The sequence below is a fragment of the Colias eurytheme genome, chromosome 7, assembly GCF_061535395.1.
Source record: "Colias eurytheme isolate Ceu_HAF_F1 chromosome 7, ilColEury1 Martin Lab GWU primary, whole genome shotgun sequence".
Taxonomy (NCBI): Eukaryota; Metazoa; Arthropoda; class Insecta; order Lepidoptera; family Pieridae; genus Colias; species Colias eurytheme.
The window spans coordinates 10,015,348-10,035,996 of NC_142986.1; the positions used below are offsets into that span (position 1 = coordinate 10,015,348).

Consider the following 20,649-nt stretch of genomic DNA (forward strand, 5'->3'; position numbering starts at 1 on the left):
ACTTAATATTATGCAGGCACATACTTATATGTATAATATACATATTACTTTTATCTATGTAATACATATTATTATTTACACATACCTATATTTGTATATTCATTATCATTATGCCATGTAAAAATATGGATGTAATGATAATGCAGATCAAAACTAGATTGCTAATAATTTTTTATAAAATAAAATAAAACTATGTTTATTTTCGTAAGTATTAAAGATACACACATTATAAAATTGACTTGGACAGCTTGGACTTGACGAATAGCCGTATTGAAAACTCCTGTAATAAGTTTTCATAAAATTATATTGTAATCAACAAACAATATTATAGTTACCTACTTATAATATTTTTTATTTTAAGTATCAAAACGGGTAAGTCCAATTTACCAATAAAATATTCAAAATTGAAAATTGTGATGTGTTTGACCCTTCTTCATCGAATGTTTTTCTATACACATTATAAACAACACCTCTTGCTTGTGATCGCAGCGGCTTTTTCGACATTTTCGAAGATTTTTTAGACAAAATCCTAAAAATTATTCATCAATTGCAAAGAAGACAAATAATTTGACAACCAATTTGATAGTTGTCAAATAAAATTGCCATATGAAAATCTTTTATTTCGTAAATATAAATATGCCATCAGATTCTGGTAGACCTATACATATTTGCAGTATATTGAAGTGATAAAACATATGAATTGTTATTTTTATCTAAACATATGAAAAGGGATAATTTAAAAAGTATTATATTATGAAGTTGGGGATTTGTTTTTTCTTTTTTACTTTAAGAATTTTTCGTAGGTAGTATAAAATATGGTGGCACTACAGATTATAGCTGGTTTTTGCAAAGAATTACAATCATAATAATTATTATTACTCTCAAATTTTTATTTTCCTAATAATTTCTAAGTATACTTACATATTATACAGTAGAAACTGTCAAAAAATTTAACAAGTTCAAAAACTGTTCCAGAACGACTTACCTATTGGTTGACCCCTTTACCACGTTGGTAAAATCGGCTAAAACTAGTAAACAAAAAAAAAAAAATATTCAAAACTAACCTTCCTTCTTCACCTCCTCCGGTTTCTTCTCCGGCCCACTCTCTTCTATTCCCATGGCTTTCATGTTATCCGTCCGTTCTTTAGCTGCTCCCATGAACGCTCGGGGATCGGATAACGCCGCCATGAAGTCTAAGGAATTATAGAAATATGAGTAATTTTGTAAATATGTGCTAATTAGCTTCCAACCGCGGCTTCGCCGGGACCTACTAGTAGGGATTACAAGGAAATTTAAAATTTTATCTTTACAAATGACCCGAAACACTGACACAAAATTTCGGGTCATTTGTAACAGGATGGCGGTTCTACAGGGGTCTTAGTACGCAATGACAAAATCATACATCTTTTACACATAATTCTTACCTTCAAACCCATCCGGCACGTAGATCTTCAGTTCAATATTACAGAACAGCATAGGCAGTGACATCGGAAAGTTGGCTTCCGTACGCAGTGAGATGTGTCTGTATCCCGCTTGTAGACCATCTAGCGGGAGGATCCGTTGGCCCAACAACTTGCCGTTCTCGTCGTATACTCCGAAACGGAGGACTGCTAGGTCTGGGAGTACTACCTAGTGTGGAGCAAAAATAAAATTTAATTTGTCTCTTCAGCACGTAAGTATTAAATTTAATGGCGAATATTTATGTCTTTAAAATGAGCTACGTTAACTTTATTAGCTAAACTACGAATTTATATAAACAGCATCGCCGTTTCCAGTATATGCACAGAGACATCATGCACATTTTACACATTTTCATACAATATATTCTTTATTTAAAGGATTTCGATGTATATTTGATAAGACTGAGAATATGTTGTAAATTATGTTATACCTCTAAAGATATGTTAAGCTAGAACAAGGTAAGTACTTTTCTTACAATTTACATTATGTTATTACAAATTTTACACAAAGCCTCATTCTAAATGGACCATTAATTACAGGTTTAACAATATATAATTATTATTGTATTTATAATCATTTATTGTGCGCTATCCCACGACTTTCATACATTCCCTTTCCTACCAGGTTGCCTGGTAGAGATTGCTGTTCAGCAATAAGGCTGCCTTTTGTACAAACCTTTTTGTGATATTGTTTTTTTTTTCTGCTTTGTCTATTCATGTTTTTACAATGAAGTGTAATAAATAAATTATATTTTTTTATCTATAAGAAATATTAACCAACCTTCCTAAACAAGAACGGCTCTTCATTATACACCGGATTCAGTCCATTGGCCGGAACCATGCGAGTCCTGAACTCCTTACGAATGGTGTCTGAGGGTAGACCGTACATGTCCACTTCTACGTATGTTCCCACTTTCTTGTCTGACAGAAACTGCCCGGCTATTACCTGGAGGAAGATTAATGAATTATTTTAATACATATCCATACTAATATTATAAATGCGAAAGTAACTCTGTCTGTCTGTCTGTTACTCAATCACGCCTTTACTACTAAACCAATTTGCATGAAATTTGGTATAGAGATATTTTGATACCCGAGAAAGGACATAGGCTACTTTTTACCCCGGGACATAGGATAGGTTTTATCCCGGAAATCCCACGGGAACGGGAACTATGCGGGTTTTTCTTTAAATGCGCGGGCGAAGCCGAGGGCGGAAAGCTAGTATGTATATAAATCTCGTGTCACAATATTAATTGTCCTCAATGGACTCCTAAACCACTTAACCGATTATAATAAAATTCGCACACCATGTGCAGTTCGATCCAACTTGAGAGATAGGATAGGTTTTATCCCGGAAATCCCACGGGAAAAGGAACTATGCGGGGTTTTCTCTGAAAACGCGGGCGAAGCCGCCGGCGGAAAGCTAGTAGAAATATAAATGTTCAATCACTTTTTGTAACGTAGACCATCAAGCAATTTTACAAGAAAAGTTTTGTGATATGCAATAAATAATAATCATAGATAAATAACATTTTGAAATATATATTTTATTTTTATCTTGCCTAAAATATACACCTTATACAATAACGCTATCTGTTGATCTCATGATCAACATTTTTATGCCACGATTTTATTAATTTTTTGTACCTCCGGGTTTAAATACTAAATTTACCAAGTACCCTAATTTTTCCGCGTTTATTAACCAAACTCCCTGTTCTTTCAAAGTACCCACATTTTACGCATTTCTTCCTACCTGTACAGTTCATAGCACAGTAATAACGCCATCTACCGGCTTATCAACAAACGGCTAAAATCTCAAATATTGCAAGCACCCTCCTTTTCAAAATCAAGTTTTTCAAATTTCCAAAGTTTCATCAATACCTGCACAGCACACTGTGCCGCAATGACTCCATCTACGGGCGCATCAGCGAACGGATCGAAGCTCCTATCGGCTCGCCGCATGAAGTCCGGCTTCAGCAAGTACCCGCAATTCCCGTTGTATTCGAACTTTCCCTGGTTCAGTTGCATTGGAAGGTCTGAGGTCTGGAAGTTCAGGGACACCATCTGGCAACCCGCGTTCCAGAACACCTGCAAAAATAAGATTAGTTAATAAACTATTCGCAGTTCACTTAATTTCTTATGAATAGCTTAGCTGTCCCGGTAAACATCATTCTGCCCTATTACCCCTTTTACCCCTATTTTACGTTTTTTCTATGCATAAGAATCTTCCTTGTATCTTTTTTAAACGTAACAAAAACGTTAAAAAAACTGCCGAATCAGTAGATTTGATCTCGACCTTTACGCATAGCAAGAAATCTGGCGATTCTTATTATAGATATTAGTTATTATATATCTTTTTTTAAATAGATATGGAAGCGCTTGCCCACGTTCTTGCCTGCTGGTAAGCAAAGATGTGGTTTAAGTTGGAGCGCATTTCTTTAGAATGCACCTGTTCACTCTTATTCGCTATCAGTGGGTCAAATTTGACAAAACTGTATATTATGTACTATGAAAAATTGGGTTTAATTAGTGTCAATCTGATACCAACATTAATAATTAGACATCGGATTATATGCACTAACAAAATGCCAAAATATGCATGCAAATATGCACTAAAAAAGGCCGAAATATGCACTAAAAACGACTGATATGCCTAAAATATGCACAATACAAAATCAAAAAACCTTTATTATTTTTATATATTTAAATCAAAGATTGTACAAAAACAGTGAAATTTTCTTGAAATTAAGTATAGTTTTTGTGCCAATATACAATTAAGCATTTTTACCAAATTTTCGAGCGCAAATTTGTGACGTTTATCACCCGCGAGCCCAGTGTTGCCACTTTAGACTTTTCCGGGCTAAATCTAGCCCTTTTTTGGAATTCAACCCGTGTTTTAAGTTTTTTTGCCCCAAAAGGGTAATCTAGCCCTATTTTGAATGGCTCATAATTTACTTAAAATGGAGCCCATTTTGTAATTTTTTGCCATTTTACCATGCCAAAATAGAGTTTTTTTACTCGCTGAGCGTTCTGATTGGCTAATAAAGGTTAGTCGACCAATCAAAACTCCCGCTACTTAACGAAATATGCACGATTGGGGAAAAAGGCTAAAATATGCATTAACGCCGTAATTGGAGAGTTTTATGCATTTGCATATGCAAATATGCAAATGCATATAATCCGATGTCTATTAATAATAATTGACGTTCTTAACAATATTTATAATGATTGTAAAATAATTATAGTTAAATAAATTTGAATTAACTATTTGAACATACCTGAGGCATATAATTGGAAGAATCAGCTCTAGTGCCTTTGGGGTAAATTCTCGACATCTGCCTTTTGTTATAATTGACGAAATCTATGGCCTGACTCTTCAAGTAATTCATACCGGTGGTTTCAGCGAAGGAAGACATGTTGTGGTGGATGTTTCGTTCTGGAACAAGTAGATTAATATTAGTTTATTAAAATTATATAGGGAATACTTATCATTATAATATAAAACGTTGACTGACTGATCTATCAATGAACATCCAAACTACTGGATCGATAGGGATGAAATTTGACATCTATCTGCATGATCTCATGATGATATTTTTGACATCTAAATTTAGAATTATTCGCTAAGAAAGGATTCTAATAAATTCTACTAATATAAATTTGTATTGCGTGGTGCGCCATTTCTTTTTCCAGTCATTTAATCCGGTTATTATTTTTTTATTAATCCTTTTCCACTTAGCAAAACAACTGCTAAATTATTTAAAAAAAATGCAGAGTTTAATGGCTTTGTCAGACAGGATGCGTACTTAGCACGAATAAGAACGTTAACCTGATGGGTTATGACGCCGAGCTGTGTTGTACTGTGTGTTGAATAAATTGCAAAACAGTATACGATTGCTATGTGTGTGCAATGTCTTGTACAAGCTTGCAGTCAAAAATAAGGTTTTTGAGTAATAATTGTATGTCGGGCCCGACGATACCCATGCACATTTCATTCAGCGCTACAGTTCCTTGCCTTCTATAGTACTAATTAAGTGAAGTCCCGTGTCCCCGTAGCGGGGTAGGGGGCAGATGCATTATTCATACATCTGTTTCACTGATCGATTTTTCTTTAGGGACAAGTAGGTGATCAGCCTTCTGTGTCCTGCCAGACCGAAACATTTTTTTTTGTCTCCACCGGGAATCGAACCCAGGACCCCTCGATTCTACGCTCACGCGTCAACCAATGTACCGAGGCGGCGGTCAATATAGTACTAATTAATACCAGCTAAATAGACCAAGTCTTTCTTTTTTTCTACTAGCTTCTAGTTCTGCAGCTGTAGCTACTATGTTACTATAGCGATATCTCCTCCTTCCCCCACTCTCTACTCACTCTCTCTCTACTCACTCTACTCTCTCTCACTCACTCTGTACTCACTCTCGGCCTCCTCGAAGCTGATGAACTTGATGGGCTGCGCGTAGTTGACCATGGAGGAGAGCCAGGGGTGCACGTTGGTGGTGGAGCCCGTGTACTGCACGGGGGGCGGCGCGTCCTCGCCGCCCACTGCTGCTTCTGCTACTATCTCTTCGGGCTGGAAAATTTATATTATAACATTAATTTAAAGAATACAAACCAGTTTAGAAGCCTACTCTTGATTTCCCTTGAGAAACTTTTGTAGTGTTGGTAAAAATTGGGAAAGTGGGTAAAAATTGAAAAGGCATGGTTCGACGCGGTCGTTCACTTCAGCATAAGAAAGTATGATGCCGAATGACGCATCTGTACTTTAAAATCTAGCAAAACTTGATATATTGGATAAATAATGCACTGGTGGAACATAATTTCCAAAAAACACAGAAGAATAATTTCCAGTTCTTGTCTGATATGAATATGTAATAATTTCTTGCACTCATTTATAGCTGTCTGTTAAAATTTTCTATTTGCTTCAATTGAAACAGAAATTAAATGACAAGAATTGATAATAATTGAAACTTACTTAATTATTTACCTTTAATTATTCATCTAGTTACCTTCTTATCAGCAGGCAGAGCAACAGCTGACGCATCTTCCTTAACCTCATCTTCAATAACGAACTGTCCTTGTCTGAACAGTTCCAACTCTTGTTTCTCTACTTCTGGCTTTAATCTCTTGTTCTTGATCATTATCTTGCGTTTTAGAGCTGATGGTGGGGGGAGGGGTTGGCCTGGTTCCAACTGTAAGGTAAAGACACTTCTTTAGACAGGTATTTCTTTTATTTTTGAGCTCTAAACACATTCTTCGTGCTTTTTATAATATTGTATGTAAGTGGATTAATAATTTTTATTACAGACGATACGATAGAGATAAAATCATGGTGTGGAATTAAATCATTAGTTCTAGACAATTCTATGTTCATCATTATATGCGTTTTAATTTTTATCCTTTAAAAACATTCTATAAGATACGAAAAAGATGGCACCTATAAGCATCCGTAACATCTGTTGCGAATGTGTTGCCAATTCAAAATAACCTTAATATTTAAGATATTTTAAATCCTTGGGTATTCCTTACCATTGTCCGAACTAAGCATGCATCTGGGAACTTTATTTTCTAAAAGAGAAGGGCAAACGAGCTGACGTACCTGATTTCAAATAAGCCCATAAGCATCCGAAAATCAGTCGCAATTACAATTAAAAAGGTAAAAAAGTAAGGGGTAGTGGTAAAATAAATAAGGATCTTTTGCTGCTACAAAAAAGAGAGTGTCTGCCGAGCACACGTGTCAGAAGTTAAACTTCTTTGGCAAGATTCAAAGATACAACAAAATCGTCGCATTACTCCATGACGGTTATGACGCAACCTTGAAATTTTACTCCCAACGCGCCTAAAGAAGCTTCACTTCAAAAACTTTTTACTTTCCACAAAATTATATCGAACTAGTAATTATTTTGACTTGAATTTATCAAGGGAATATCTAAATTTTAATTTAAAACATGTTGTCTCGTTTCATTATTGCATTATTTGGAGTGACAGTATTCACATAAAAGACTTTGGGTTTTCGGGCTATTCTTTCCAATTCAAATAAAAATTGGTAACTTTCCCTAAAACCCTGAAACTATGACACATCCGCGACTGTATGTAACGGATGCTTATGGGCCAAGGTACTTACCCAGGGAAGAATTTTCTGCTTATTTGCCCTCCTGTCCTATAAATAGAGAATATATTTTATTTGATGAATGAACGAGCTTTATTTGAGCTTCCATCTTGCTTACCATGGGCATATATTGGAAACTTTAGGAAAAACGGCAGACACAAATATAAGCAACTAGTTTCTACTAGGAGGGTCATAATTTTAAAATTACTGAAAAGGATGAAAGTACAGAAATCGAACAAGATAGCTTCCAGATATATCAATTATCGAATGAAATTATTTCCTGAATTGTACTAAAATTTGCACGAAGTTGTCTAGCCTAAGATACTATGAGAGGAAAATGATAGTGATCATTTTTATAGCAATAGTTATATAATAGTGTGTATTAAATCTATTCAATCTTACCAGAAAAATTTGCCGATTGTTGGAAATTTCGGGACTCCCCAAGAGACCTAAAAATAAGATTTTCCATTTCCTTACCGGATAGTCTGCCAAAGGTTCCTTCAGCAGAAGATCTCCCAGGATTTCATCGCAATACTTGGCTAATTTATACTGCTGGGCTTTACAGCAGTGGTTTTCAAAGGATAATATGACGGGATAGTCTGAGGTAACAAAGGCTGTATCTCTAAGGGCATAGATGACGTCTTTGAATAGAATATCTGTGCACATCGCCATGCCATGAGTGATTATTGGCTCTTCGTCTTCGCCTTTACCATCCCAGCAGTCGAGTTCTACACACCTGTCAAGTTTTTATTTATTTAAATTGTATGTAGCAATAATAGGCGACCAAAAAGATATATTTTCGTCATAGCTTATATTTTCGTCAGTGGGGTTATTTTAAATCGGAGAATTTCTTTATTATACAAGAAAATATAATTTGCAGAACGAGTATACGATTATTATTTTGGAAATTGCTGAGAATTCACAACTTATGATAAAAGGAAACCAAAAAAAAGATTTATACGTCGTATTCCAGTAGGTCTGGGGAAAGAAATAACTGGACTAGACCCGGCCATATCATAAAATCTTTCCGTTTTAACATGAAAAACAAATAAATTAATAAATCCTTTATTTGCATTTAAATATGGTATTTTAAGGTGTTACAATATAATATTACAGCATGTTTAGCTGTTATCGAACAGCATGCAAATTATTTTATTACATATGAGCCCCGAACGGCCCGATCGGTCCACGACACAATAGATTTTCTATTGTGTCTGTGATTCCGGGGCCTGAGTTATTAATCTTTACTTAATAATCAAAGTGTCTAATTCATTTGTCATTCATTAGTTCATTCAAATAAAAACTTTTGCATTTATAACAATTAAAAATTAAGAATAACTTTGGCTACTTACCGACATCCAGCCAAAAGCACCTGCCTATACATTTCCACGGAGCTCTTCCCACCAAACTGTCTCCCAGACAAATACGTATTATGGGACGAGTTTATGTAATAGTGTGATAGTGGTTGGTCCATTTCCATATAGAAGTCGAGTCTGTCGAGAAACACTGGCGCGTTCTCGTCTGACATCAGGTAGCGGATTAAACCGTCCTTTGTGAGGCATTCTGTAAGAGGTTGTTGTTTATTTACTCCTTATTGTCCACTAGCCGTGTAAACCTATATGCATTTAGTATTATTGAAATAGTACAAAAAGACACTCAAATTTTAAGCTATTGCATAGCTTCTATCGCGGGCCTTGAGCGCGGGGACCGAATCCAGAAATTCCGTAACGAAAAAAACCTCACGCTCCCCACTCCGATGGTGGTGTGGCTTGAAGGCATAGCATGCAATAACTTTACCGCGGCAGTCCCCGAGTGCCACACGTCTTTTTATTATTTGTTTAGACATGTACATCAAAATATATGTAAAAATCTAAGATACAAAGTAGTCGTAGGTGTAGAAATTGGTTGGTAGATGTGACTATTTTTTTTGTAGAAAAAAAAATGCTTTAATGGATGCTTTAGTTAGTTTATGTAATTGTAAGGATATAGTTAGCTATATATTGAGGACAGATTGAAGTATATGTTTACAGTTAAGTATAGCAAAATATCAACGACAAACATGTAGGGATAAATTCATTTAGTATTGTTGAGATCCTTTTTGAATTTTGAGTGTATATTGTACTATTCTGTAAATATGACTTCAATAAACTTCCAAAATCGTACGAAAAGGGTTAAGTATTTGGAAAGATATAATAGTGAGCCAAGTGTACTTCAAATTGTAAGGGCTTTGTAAATAACGAGATCATTATGTAACAAATAGATTGAATATAGTGAGGTCAAGGGTTAGGTCCTTTGAAAGTCGTTGAAGAATATGCAGAGGCTATTCTTGCCAAAATTACTACATAGTATAAAAAAGTCGTTTTCCGCCGTCTCTGTGTCTGTTGGATCTTAAAATTATGGAACAGATTTTGATAAGGTTTTGTAATAGATAAAGATTCTAGAAGAAGATTTTAGTATATAAATTGTTAAGTTAAGAAAAAGCGGGCGAAGCTGCGGCTGGAAAGCTAGTACTATTATAATAGACTATTAAAATTTAGGTTTACAGGTAGGAAGGTACTTCCAAAGGTACTTGGAAGTTTCTGAAAATTTACGAATAAGTAATGTCTAGGGCCTTGTTTTCGTAGCAAATTCCCGGGACAAATAGCCTTATTTATTATTCACGAGCGAACCTGTCGTACTCCGTACTGATAAAAGCAAAAAATAGGCATTCGATAGGCATTTCGATGTTTTCACAGTCATTTTTCTAAGAGCCTTTTTGTGATTTTAACTAACGTAAAAAATAGATAAATATATCCTAACTTTTTTTATAACAGATCTGGGCTTTTTTATAGTGAAGCATACATAAATTAAATTGTGCTGTTAATTTTCTAGATCCACAAAGTTGCGATGAGTGATTTGAACATAACATTATATAGAACACATAATTTTTTTTTTAATTAACTGCCTTATGGTTTACGAATGAATGATCTTAACTTGTATTTTTCTTTTTAATGTAATGTAAAATTATAAATCTGAGATACGTCTGTCTATATAATTAGGAAACTGTAATTTAATGGTAGTGTGTATTATACAGGGTGTACCAAAAAGTAGTGATGAACGGAAGCTGAGAGGTAGAGGACCTAGAGGGCTATCCGAATCACCCCCATGTATGTTATGCGATTTTTCGTATTTTCGGAGTTATGACGATTTTTTCAATTTTTCACCTATCGCCGAGTACGATGATATTTTCACTCATGCTGACGTCAATGATTGCGGAAGATGCTTGATTTTTTTTGTGTGCTAAGCTGAAAGATAGGCCAATTCAGTATGGTAACATTTACTATCGTTAGATCTTTGAATGGAATAAAAAAAATAATTAAATGGCAAGAAAGATAAAATTACCCAGTATGTTCACCACTTCAAGGGCCCGTAAAAAAATAAAATCACATAAAAAAAATTTTCCGTTTGACTTTTAAAAACTTGCTCTATCTATCAGATAGCTACTGTCCGATTGAATTGTCATTTTTAGTCGTAATTAAAGTATCATACAAGCAAGACGTATTTTTCTTTATAAAATCAACATTCAGTATATCGCATTCTAAATTGAACCCTAGTGACCGAACATATGGCCTATATCGAGCCGGATAGTTTTGCGATAACGAGAACAATAGTGCATCGGCCGGCGAGCAATCCTATATAGAAAAAGTTGTTTACGAGTTACAAGTTTGCGACGCTTTGTTACAATTGATGTCAAGACAAAAGAAGTTATAATTAATTATTAAAAGTGAAGATTTTGAAGTGAATCGTTGCATTTATAAGAAGATAATATTTAAGAATTTAATTAAACATAATGGCTACTACTATTACTTCCGAACAAGAAAGTTATATTAACATGTTAGAAGATTTAGCATCGAAGTTACAAAAGACACAAATTAATTTTAAAAAATCACCTAAAGTGAGATTAACGGAGGGCTATATTAAAGCACGTTTGGAGTGTATGGAAGACTATTGGAAGTTATTTAATGAAGCACATTTGCAATTATCGAAACGTACGACGAGAGATCAGCGCGGCGTGATTCCTTATTTTTTAAACGAAGAATATTATAAATACGAAGATGTGTATATCAACTTTAAAGCGGACATGATAGATTTATTGGGTGCGAATAAAAACGTGATGCAACAAAGTGAAATGGGTGTTTCAATGGTCGAACCGTGTATTTCGGGGGTGAAACTTCCACACATCGAGTTACCTACTTTCTCAGGAAGATACGATGAATTTTTATCATATCAAGATTTGTTCACTACACTTGTGCATAATAATTCGTCATTATCAAAGGTACAAAAGTTACATTATCTTAAGTTGAGTGTTACCGGTGAAGCCGCATCTTTATTGAAACATATTAATGTAACCGAAAATAATTATGAACAAGCTTGGGACACGTTGAAGAAACGTTACGGTAATAAAAGGATTATTATAAACTCAATATTTAAAAGATTTTTTGGAATACGTAAGGTAAATACACAAACATCCATACAAATTAAATTTATTTTGGACACAACTAATGAATGTTTAAATAGTCTACAAAATATGCAAATTTGTACCGATACATGGGGTCCAATTTTAATTTATATTATACTACAAAAATTAGACCAGGAGACACACAAATCATGGGAAGAATATATTTATCAACAAGAATCGGAAGAGTTGCCTAGTTGGAAAGATTTAAATAAATTCCTTGAGTTAAAGTATCGCACCTTGGAAATGATAACATCGAACAATCAACAAATGACAAATAAAGAAAGATCGTCAACACAAAAATCATTCCATGCCGCTAAGAATATTAAGAATTCACATTTAACAAGTAACAATCAGCCGATGTGTATCTTTTGTCAGCAAAATCATTATATTTATCACTGCAACGAATTTTCTAAACAAACTATTGAAGACAGACATCAATTTGCACTCAAGAATAAGTTATGCTTTAATTGTTTAGTTCCCAATCACACTGTTTCACATTGTAAACAACAAACGTCTTGCAGAATTTGTAGAAGAAGACATCATTCCCTATTACACTTGGACAAGAAGCAAGGGATTGATTACACAAACACAACGACTCCAACAAGCGCATCAACATCAGAAGCACAAGTCACAGCGCATTACTCAAGCGAAGCACAATCTAGTAGAAGGGTTCTACTTGCTACGGCGATAGTCTACATAAAAAGCAAGTCAGGTGAACTTCAACGTTTTCGTGCACTTGTAGACCAGGGATCAGAAGCGTCTTTCATCACGTCAAGAGTTGTCGATTTACTAAACCTAAAGAAGAAAAGAGTAAATGGTACAGTATCGAGTATAGGTGAAGAAAAACAAGATTTGAAGTATAAGGTACAATTATCATTACACACTAAATCGTCGCCTATTGAAATGGAAGCTTACGTGATGAAAACAATATCATCGATTCTGCCTGCCAAGAAGATTTCACTGCAGATGGAAATAGAAACTATCGATTTAGCTGACCCTACTTACGGAACACCTGGCAGCATTGACCTTCTACTAGGTGTAGAAGTTTTTACAAGAATTATTGAAGACGGCATCATACGCCTACACAACGGTTTAGTAGCCCAAAAGACTAGTCTGGGTTGGATCTTGTCTGGCCAGACTACACATGCTGACCGTAACAATACGAAAACACTAAGAAGTATGTTCATCAGAGAAGACAATGACTTACTTAAATCTTTTTGGGAAATAGACACGTTCTTATACAACAAGAAGAAGATATTTACAAAAGAAGAAGAAGAATGTGAAGATATATATACAAAAACAACCCAAAGAGATCACGAAGGAAGATATATAGTACAATTACCTTTAAAGCAAAGTTTAGAAGAAACAATTGAACAAATAGGAAATACTAAAGATACTGCAATAAAGAGGTTCAAACAATTAGAAAGAAAATTTGCTAAAGACAAATCACTAAAAGAAGAATACGCTAAGGTTATAAAAGAATATATTAGTATGGGTCACATGAAGAAGTTAGAAGATGATGATGACAAGAACACTATATACTTACCTCATCATGCTGTCATTCGACAAGACAAAGAGACTACAAAGGTCCGTGTAGTCTTTGATGCTTCAGCTAAGGGCTCCAACGGTTTATCACTGAATGATTTAATGCGAGTAGTTCCTGTTCTACAAAGAGATCTCCGCAGTCTTATTACTTTATGGAGAATTAATAAGATTTGCTTCATTGGAGATATAACAAAGATGTACAGAATGGTTAAGATGTCTGAAGACCACTCAAAATTACAATGTATTGTTTGGAGAGACAATCCAGACGAGGTATTAAGAAGTTATAAACTTTTAACAGTTACGTTCGGAACGGCCGCAGCACCATTCCTCGCCGTCAGAACACTGAAACAATTAGCAAATGATGAAATGCTAGAATATCCTGAAGCTGCTAATGCGATTCAAACGTCATTTTACGTTGATGATCTAATGGGAGGTCATGAAGATGTAGAAAAGGCAAAGAAGCTCTGTGAAGAAATAAAGATTGTATTAAAAAGGGGAGGATTTAACATGCAAAAGTGGTCCAGTAATGCTGAAGAAGTCATACAATACATAAAGGAAGATGATTTAAATACAATAAGAGAAAATTTAGAAATCAAACTAGATAAAATAATAAAAATATTAGGCTTAACATGGGATAGAAGAAGTGATACATTTAAAATAACTATAGACTTACCTGAATTAATACTTCCTGTGACAAAAAGGTCTATTCTCTCCGATGTTGCACGTTTGTTTGACCCTTTTGGGTGGTTATCTCCTGTAGTAATAGTGGCAAAGGTCATGATGCAAAAACTTTGGCTTTGTAACAAGGGAAGGGATGATGAGTTACCCTGCGACATAATAGAAGAATGGAAATGCTATAGAGATGACTTACTTGAACTACAATCGCTTGAAGTCCCACGATGGTTTCACACAGCTCCAAGAAGTAAAGTGGTGGAGATACATGGCTTCGCAGACGCTTCAACGAAATCATACGCAGCTGTCGTTTACCTTAGAGTCGTCGACGAAAGAGATGATGTCTATGTTAGCATGATAGCATCTCGCACAAGAGTTGCTCCGTTGAAACAACTTACCGTACCTAGACTTGAGTTATGTGCAGCAGCGCTTTTGGCAGAAGTCATTGAAGAAACATCAAACCTACTTAAACTGGCGAACACGCAGATATACGCTTACACAGATTCAATGGTAGTTTTGTCGTGGCTGCAGTCTCACCCAAGTAAGTGGAAGACTTTTGTCGCTAATCGTGTGGCAGATGTTTTGCGAGTTGTGGACTGCTGCAGATGGAGTCACATACGATCTGCTGAGAACCCAGCAGATATCGCGTCAAGGGGAATTAAAGCTTGCGAATTAAAGAGTGCGAACCTTTGGTGGAACGGACCAGAATGGCTGAAAGATAAAGGTAACACTAACACAACAAAAACGGATATTCCAGAAACAGATTTAGAATTGAAGAGTTTATACAACACAAAGGAAGAAGATTTTGAAATACCAATTTGGGAAAGATTTTCGAGTTTATCGCGAATGAAAAGAGTTTTGTCATATTGTAGAAGATTTTTGAGACCTAAGGAAGAATGTCAGAAAGAAAGATACATACAAGTAGAAGAAATGGAAGAAGTATTAAAGATGTGTATTAAATATTATCAAGGACTTGTTTATAAAAAAGATTTGGATGATATAGAGAAGGAAGGAAGAGTTAAACCCAGAAGTACACTTGTCAAACTTTCTCCATTTTTAGATAAAAATGGGATCATGAAAGTTGGCGGAAGATTACAGAAAGCAAATATAGAGGAATCTACAAAAGATCCCATAATCATACCACAGAAGGTGCATTTAGCTAAATTAATAATACAAGAAGCTCATGTTAAAACGTTACACGGTGGTATACAGTTAATAATGTCCTTTATACTTACCAGATTTTGGATCATTAACCTTAAGGCTGATGCTGGCCTACTCACAAGATGGCGATGTATACAAAAGATGACTCAGAATTTTTGGCACCGCTGGAGATCTGAGTATTTAAACACATTACAACAACGAAGTAAATGGCACACCAACATTCAGTCACCAAATATTGGAGATGTCGTTGTAATTAAGGAAGAGGACTTACCACCTACTAAATGGTTATTAGGTTGCGTAAAAGAAGTCCATCCTGGCTCAGATGGTTTAGTACGAATAGTAACAGTAAGATGTAAGGGCAGTAAAGAGTTAAAAAGACCTTTATCAAAGTTAGTTTTACTTCCAAATAAAATTGATTAAAGAGAAATGAGTTATGTATTATACATTTACAAGCTAAATTAATATGTATCGCTTGTTATTGAAACTAAATTAATTTATATAAAAATTAAAAGAAGATAAGAAATTGTAAAAACATTAATTTTGAAGTTATTTGTTTGTATTACTTTACAAAAAGTTTGAAGTTCTGAGAATTGTTTAAGTTTGACTTGTTTGAAGATCTAACGTATGAAGTTAAGAATGTTTATTTACCTAAAGTTAATGTAAGATATTGCATAATATTTGTTACCTTTTTCAATGTGAAGTTTGTAAAAACTTAATGAAATTTATTCCTGCCAAAACATAACATAATATTATATAGCTATGTACAATCAAGTTTTTAAGTAAGTAGTTAATTATTTATAGTTTTACAGTTATACAGTCCACTGTACTCAATCATAATTGTTAAGTTAAAATTTTATTATTTAAATGCTATCGTTTATTTTTGTTAATGAATTTAAGTTGAAAACAATATGTTTTGGTGGGCGGTATGTCCGATTGAATTGTCATTTTTAGTCGTAATTAAAGTATCATACAAGCAAGACGTATTTTTCTTTATAAAATCAACATTCAGTATATCGCATTCTAAATTGAACCCTAGTGACCGAACAGCTACCCTGAAAATTTCATTTTATTATTCAGAAGGCTTCAATCGAATAATTTAAATCTAAATGTGGTAAGTGCAAAAATTGAATTAACATGATGATCATTAAAACCAATAAATATAGGTGTTTAATTACCAGAAATTTTTAAAATAACCCCGCTGTTGCTCAATGCAAGTGCGACATCACCGTAAAAAGTTGTCTTTTAAATGTCTGAATGCCCTTTTATCATTTTTAATGGTTTCTTCTGTTACTATGAATTTCCGGGTTATTTCGTCTAAATTGTGGCATTCTCTCAAGCAGCCGAAGTCTTTTTAATATTCCCATTGAAACAAATCAATGGGGTTTAGGTCGAGGGACCGTGGAGGCCAGGCTTTAAGGCAGGCTTCACCGGCGCATGCGCAGGCTGCAACGACCAATCCATCTTTCAGGGTATCTTGGCCCTTTAGCCTGGCCTGCACGGTCTCCGGACATAAACCCTATTGATTATTTTCCGTGGGGATACTACAAAGACGAGAGACTGCCACAATTTGGACGAAATAACCCGGAAATTCATAGTAGCAGAAGAAACCATTAAAAATGATAAAAGGGCATTCAGACATTTAAAAGACTACTTTTTACGGTGATGTCGCACTTGCATTGAGCAACAGCGGGGTTATTTTAAAAATTTCTGGTAATTAAACACCTATATTTATTGGTTTTAATGATCATCATGTTAATTCAATTTTTGCACTTACCACATTTAGATTCAAATTTTTCGATTGAAGCCTTCTGAATAATAAAATGAAATTTTCAGGGTAGCTATCTGATAGATAGAGCAAGTTTTTAAAAGTCAAACGGAAAACTTTTTTTATGTGATTTTATTTTTTTACGGGCCCTTGAAGTGGTGAACATACTGGGTAATTTTATCTTTCTTGCCATTTCATTCTTTTTTTTATTCCATTCAAAGATCTAACGATAGTAAATGTTACCATACTGAATTGGCCTATCTTTCAGCTTAGCACACAAAAAAAATCAAGCATCTTCCGCAATCATTGACGTCAGCATGAGTGAAAATATCATCGTACTCGGCGATAGGTGAAAAATTGAAAAAATCGTCATAACTCCGAAAATACGAAAAATCGCATTACATACATGGGGGTGATTCGGATAGCCCTCTAGGTCCTCTACCTCTCAGCTTCCGTTCATCACTACTTTTTGGTACACCCTGTATAAGTGTTAAAAATCCCAAATTTACTCACTAGCTGTTTTCGCTTCTTCATTCTGTTCATACGTATCAATAATTTCCACGGCTCGCTTGTCATCGTACAGTGGGTAAAGGATTTCATTAAGGCGGGGGTCGCGCTGCTTCTCGTTCAGGAAGTTCACAAATTGTTCCAAGTTAATGCGGTCTGATTTGCCTTGCGTGCTGAAATTTTATAAATTGGATGATTATTAATGCTTTTTTTTAATATATCTTTGGTAAAAATCAACAAGTCTACGGTTAACACAATTGATAGAGAAATAGATAAATGTTATTTAGATGTCTATCGTTTTCCATTATTTTAGATGGTTGAACGATATTCCTGTAATATTACTAACTTTATGTCTGATTATGGAAAAAAATACTTATCCAGATTAAACAAACATGTCCTAGAACATAAACTTTCACGATAAGTGTATAACCAATCCGTCCAGAAGTATATTACTCATTTAGAAAATATACTGCACTCAGAAAAAATAACCTAATAAATTTAAAAAAAAACCCACAATACTCACACAGTCCTAAACAGTTCCTCAATATCATTCCTGGGGCAGATCTTGTGGTATAAAGCGTAGAACTTATCAAAGGTAAATGCCTCTTTCTCCATAGACTCATTCTTCCCCGAGGGGAGACCGAGTTCGGACAGACATTGATACACAAGTTTCTCTGTTTTGCCCGACGCAAATGTTCTAGCTACCACCTTCACTGGGACCTTGCCTTTCGGATCCGTGAGGAAACTTAGGCGCATCCAACTAAAAGGAAAAATGTGTTAATAAAAAATAATATGATGTTTAAATTAATAAATGCAATGGGGGAAACTAAACTTGTATATTTAGATTTATTTATTTAGCTTTCTATTTGATAAAGAACATTTTTGTATTTATTTCCTCAGCTTTTTATTTGGTAAAGAACATTTTTATAATTAATTTCGATTGGGAATCGAACCCGATCTCTGAGTTAAGTTCAAGTTTGAGATTTGATCAAAATCGTGTATAAGTTATGTAAGTAAATCCTAATCAGATTAATTGCATTAATAAGTAAGTATGCAAAATATTAAAATTCACAACCATAATAATCTCTGTAAAAATTAATAAACAGTAAGAAAAATATCAATTTGTAAGAATAATAAAAAACTGTGATTATGAAACTACTGCTAAGTATAAAAACAACTTGCAGGAAACACGTGCAAGAAAAACTTGGAACAAAAGCAAAACTACTTTACATTCAATATGACACATTTATTATATAAGTTGTAGTAATATTTAAACGAAGTTACATATGTATGAGAAACAGTATCGAATGCATTAAGAAAGTTAATTTAGAATCTATACTAATTTTGAACGCGCTCATCTCAGGAACTACTGGTCCGATTTGAAAAATTCTTTCGGTGTCAGATAGCCCATTTATCGAAGAAGGCTATAGGCTATATTTCATCACGCTAAGACAAACAGGAGCGGAGCACTGCGGGTAAAACCGCGGAGCACAGCTACACGCCAGTAAATAAAAAAAATATCGAGCAGGATTTGAACCCGCATTTTTTTATTATTTTCACTTCAAATAGGAAATTTAAGATTCTACGTACTGTTTCATAAGATTCGTCCTGGGGCAGCAGTTGTTTATTTTGTTATTGTGTGTGATGTGGCGGAGGCCCTCCTTCCAAACCTATGAAGCATCGTGCATGCATGCGTTGACCTTTGACCTTTGCATTTTGTATGTACTCTGGATCTTTTTACGTATTCATGACTTATCTTGTTCTAAGCTTATTTTCCGCTATTTTGTCATTTTCAGGTGTTTTATTGGTCACATATTTCAGTTATTTATTTTTTATAAAGTGGACATTGCATTTAAATATACCCTAGCAGCCCGTATAGCATTAATTTAATAATGTATTTCTCTTCTTTATTTCTTCTGTATGTGTTAAATAAATATTGTATTGTATACCCTTATTCAATTGACTGTGTGAAGATTTTTTATGAAATAATATTTGTTATTAAATTGGTTCATTTTATAACCAGACTTAAAAACGATCAAAGAGAAACCAAGCCAGGCGTATCACATACATTTATAAAGGATCACTTAATACCATTAAAGGAAGTCGGAAAAGTAAAGACTATAGCCTTGATATAAAAATGTATTGCTTCTAAAGTGCCCTTGGGCTGTTACCGAAATCCCTAAGGCTCGATCTTTATTGATTGAATGAAAATTGATGACTATTAAGTAAAAGCCTATTGGGAAAAGGTATAGTTAAGTTTTAAAAGGTTAAACTACTTAAATATGATGGATTGAACTTATCATTTAAAAAAAATAAACATTTTTTAAAGGATTTAGTGATCCGTCCATATTTTGTGCCGGAATATTTCTTACGGGGTAAAAAAGTGATTTAATTTAGATTAATTTTTATAGATTTGAAACTTTGAAGCGCAAAAGTATAAGTTTGATTGTGTCTCTTTATTTGTTTGGAAACATCTTACATACTCTAAGCAGATATAAGTCTAAAGAACAAAATAGCAGGAAAATAAACCTCCAATTTATTCTTCTCATTTAAATTCTCACCGTTCTCTTAGTAATCTCATTTTAAAATCATATTATGTTTTGGAATATTGTTTACCATCGTTTCATATTCCGATTTCCGGCCACAATTTACATTTCGATACAAATTATACAAAGGTCAAAGTATAGGAAACTATTGTTAGAATAAAAACTATTGGAAAACAAAACAGAAGACGGTTAAAATATCTATAGAAAAGTAACTGCATAATCTGTGACTTATAGCCAAAACAAGGAACATTTAAATTGTTATAAGAGAAAAAAATAATATATTGTTCAAACTTTATGTTAATTTAACATATAAACTGTTTTTACGCTGTGATAAAAATTATCATGCGGATTTTAGCGAAGGCCACAGATTTTCAAAATTATCAAACAC

General features: G+C 34.2%; 1 protein-coding gene across 1 annotated transcript in view; it reads right to left on the reverse strand.

Moving 5' to 3' along the window:
* Positions 1-20,649, reverse strand: part of norpA (no receptor potential A) — a 42,019-nt gene that overhangs the window by 9,501 nt on the left and 11,869 nt on the right. Inside the window, exons 6-16 of the mRNA XM_090103661.1 lie at positions 18,239-18,475; positions 17,722-17,888; positions 8,920-9,130; positions 8,045-8,303; positions 6,468-6,650; positions 5,878-6,031; positions 4,739-4,896; positions 3,342-3,548; positions 2,242-2,406; positions 1,425-1,629; positions 1,065-1,193 (exon numbers count right to left, since the gene is read on the reverse strand). Of these exons, the coding sequence (XP_089959787.1) occupies positions 1,065-1,193; positions 1,425-1,629; positions 2,242-2,406; positions 3,342-3,548; positions 4,739-4,896; positions 5,878-6,031; positions 6,468-6,650; positions 8,045-8,303; positions 8,920-9,130; positions 17,722-17,888; positions 18,239-18,475 (2,075 nt within the window). The remainder of the gene's footprint in view (positions 1-1,064; positions 1,194-1,424; positions 1,630-2,241; positions 2,407-3,341; positions 3,549-4,738; positions 4,897-5,877; positions 6,032-6,467; positions 6,651-8,044; positions 8,304-8,919; positions 9,131-17,721; positions 17,889-18,238; positions 18,476-20,649) is intronic.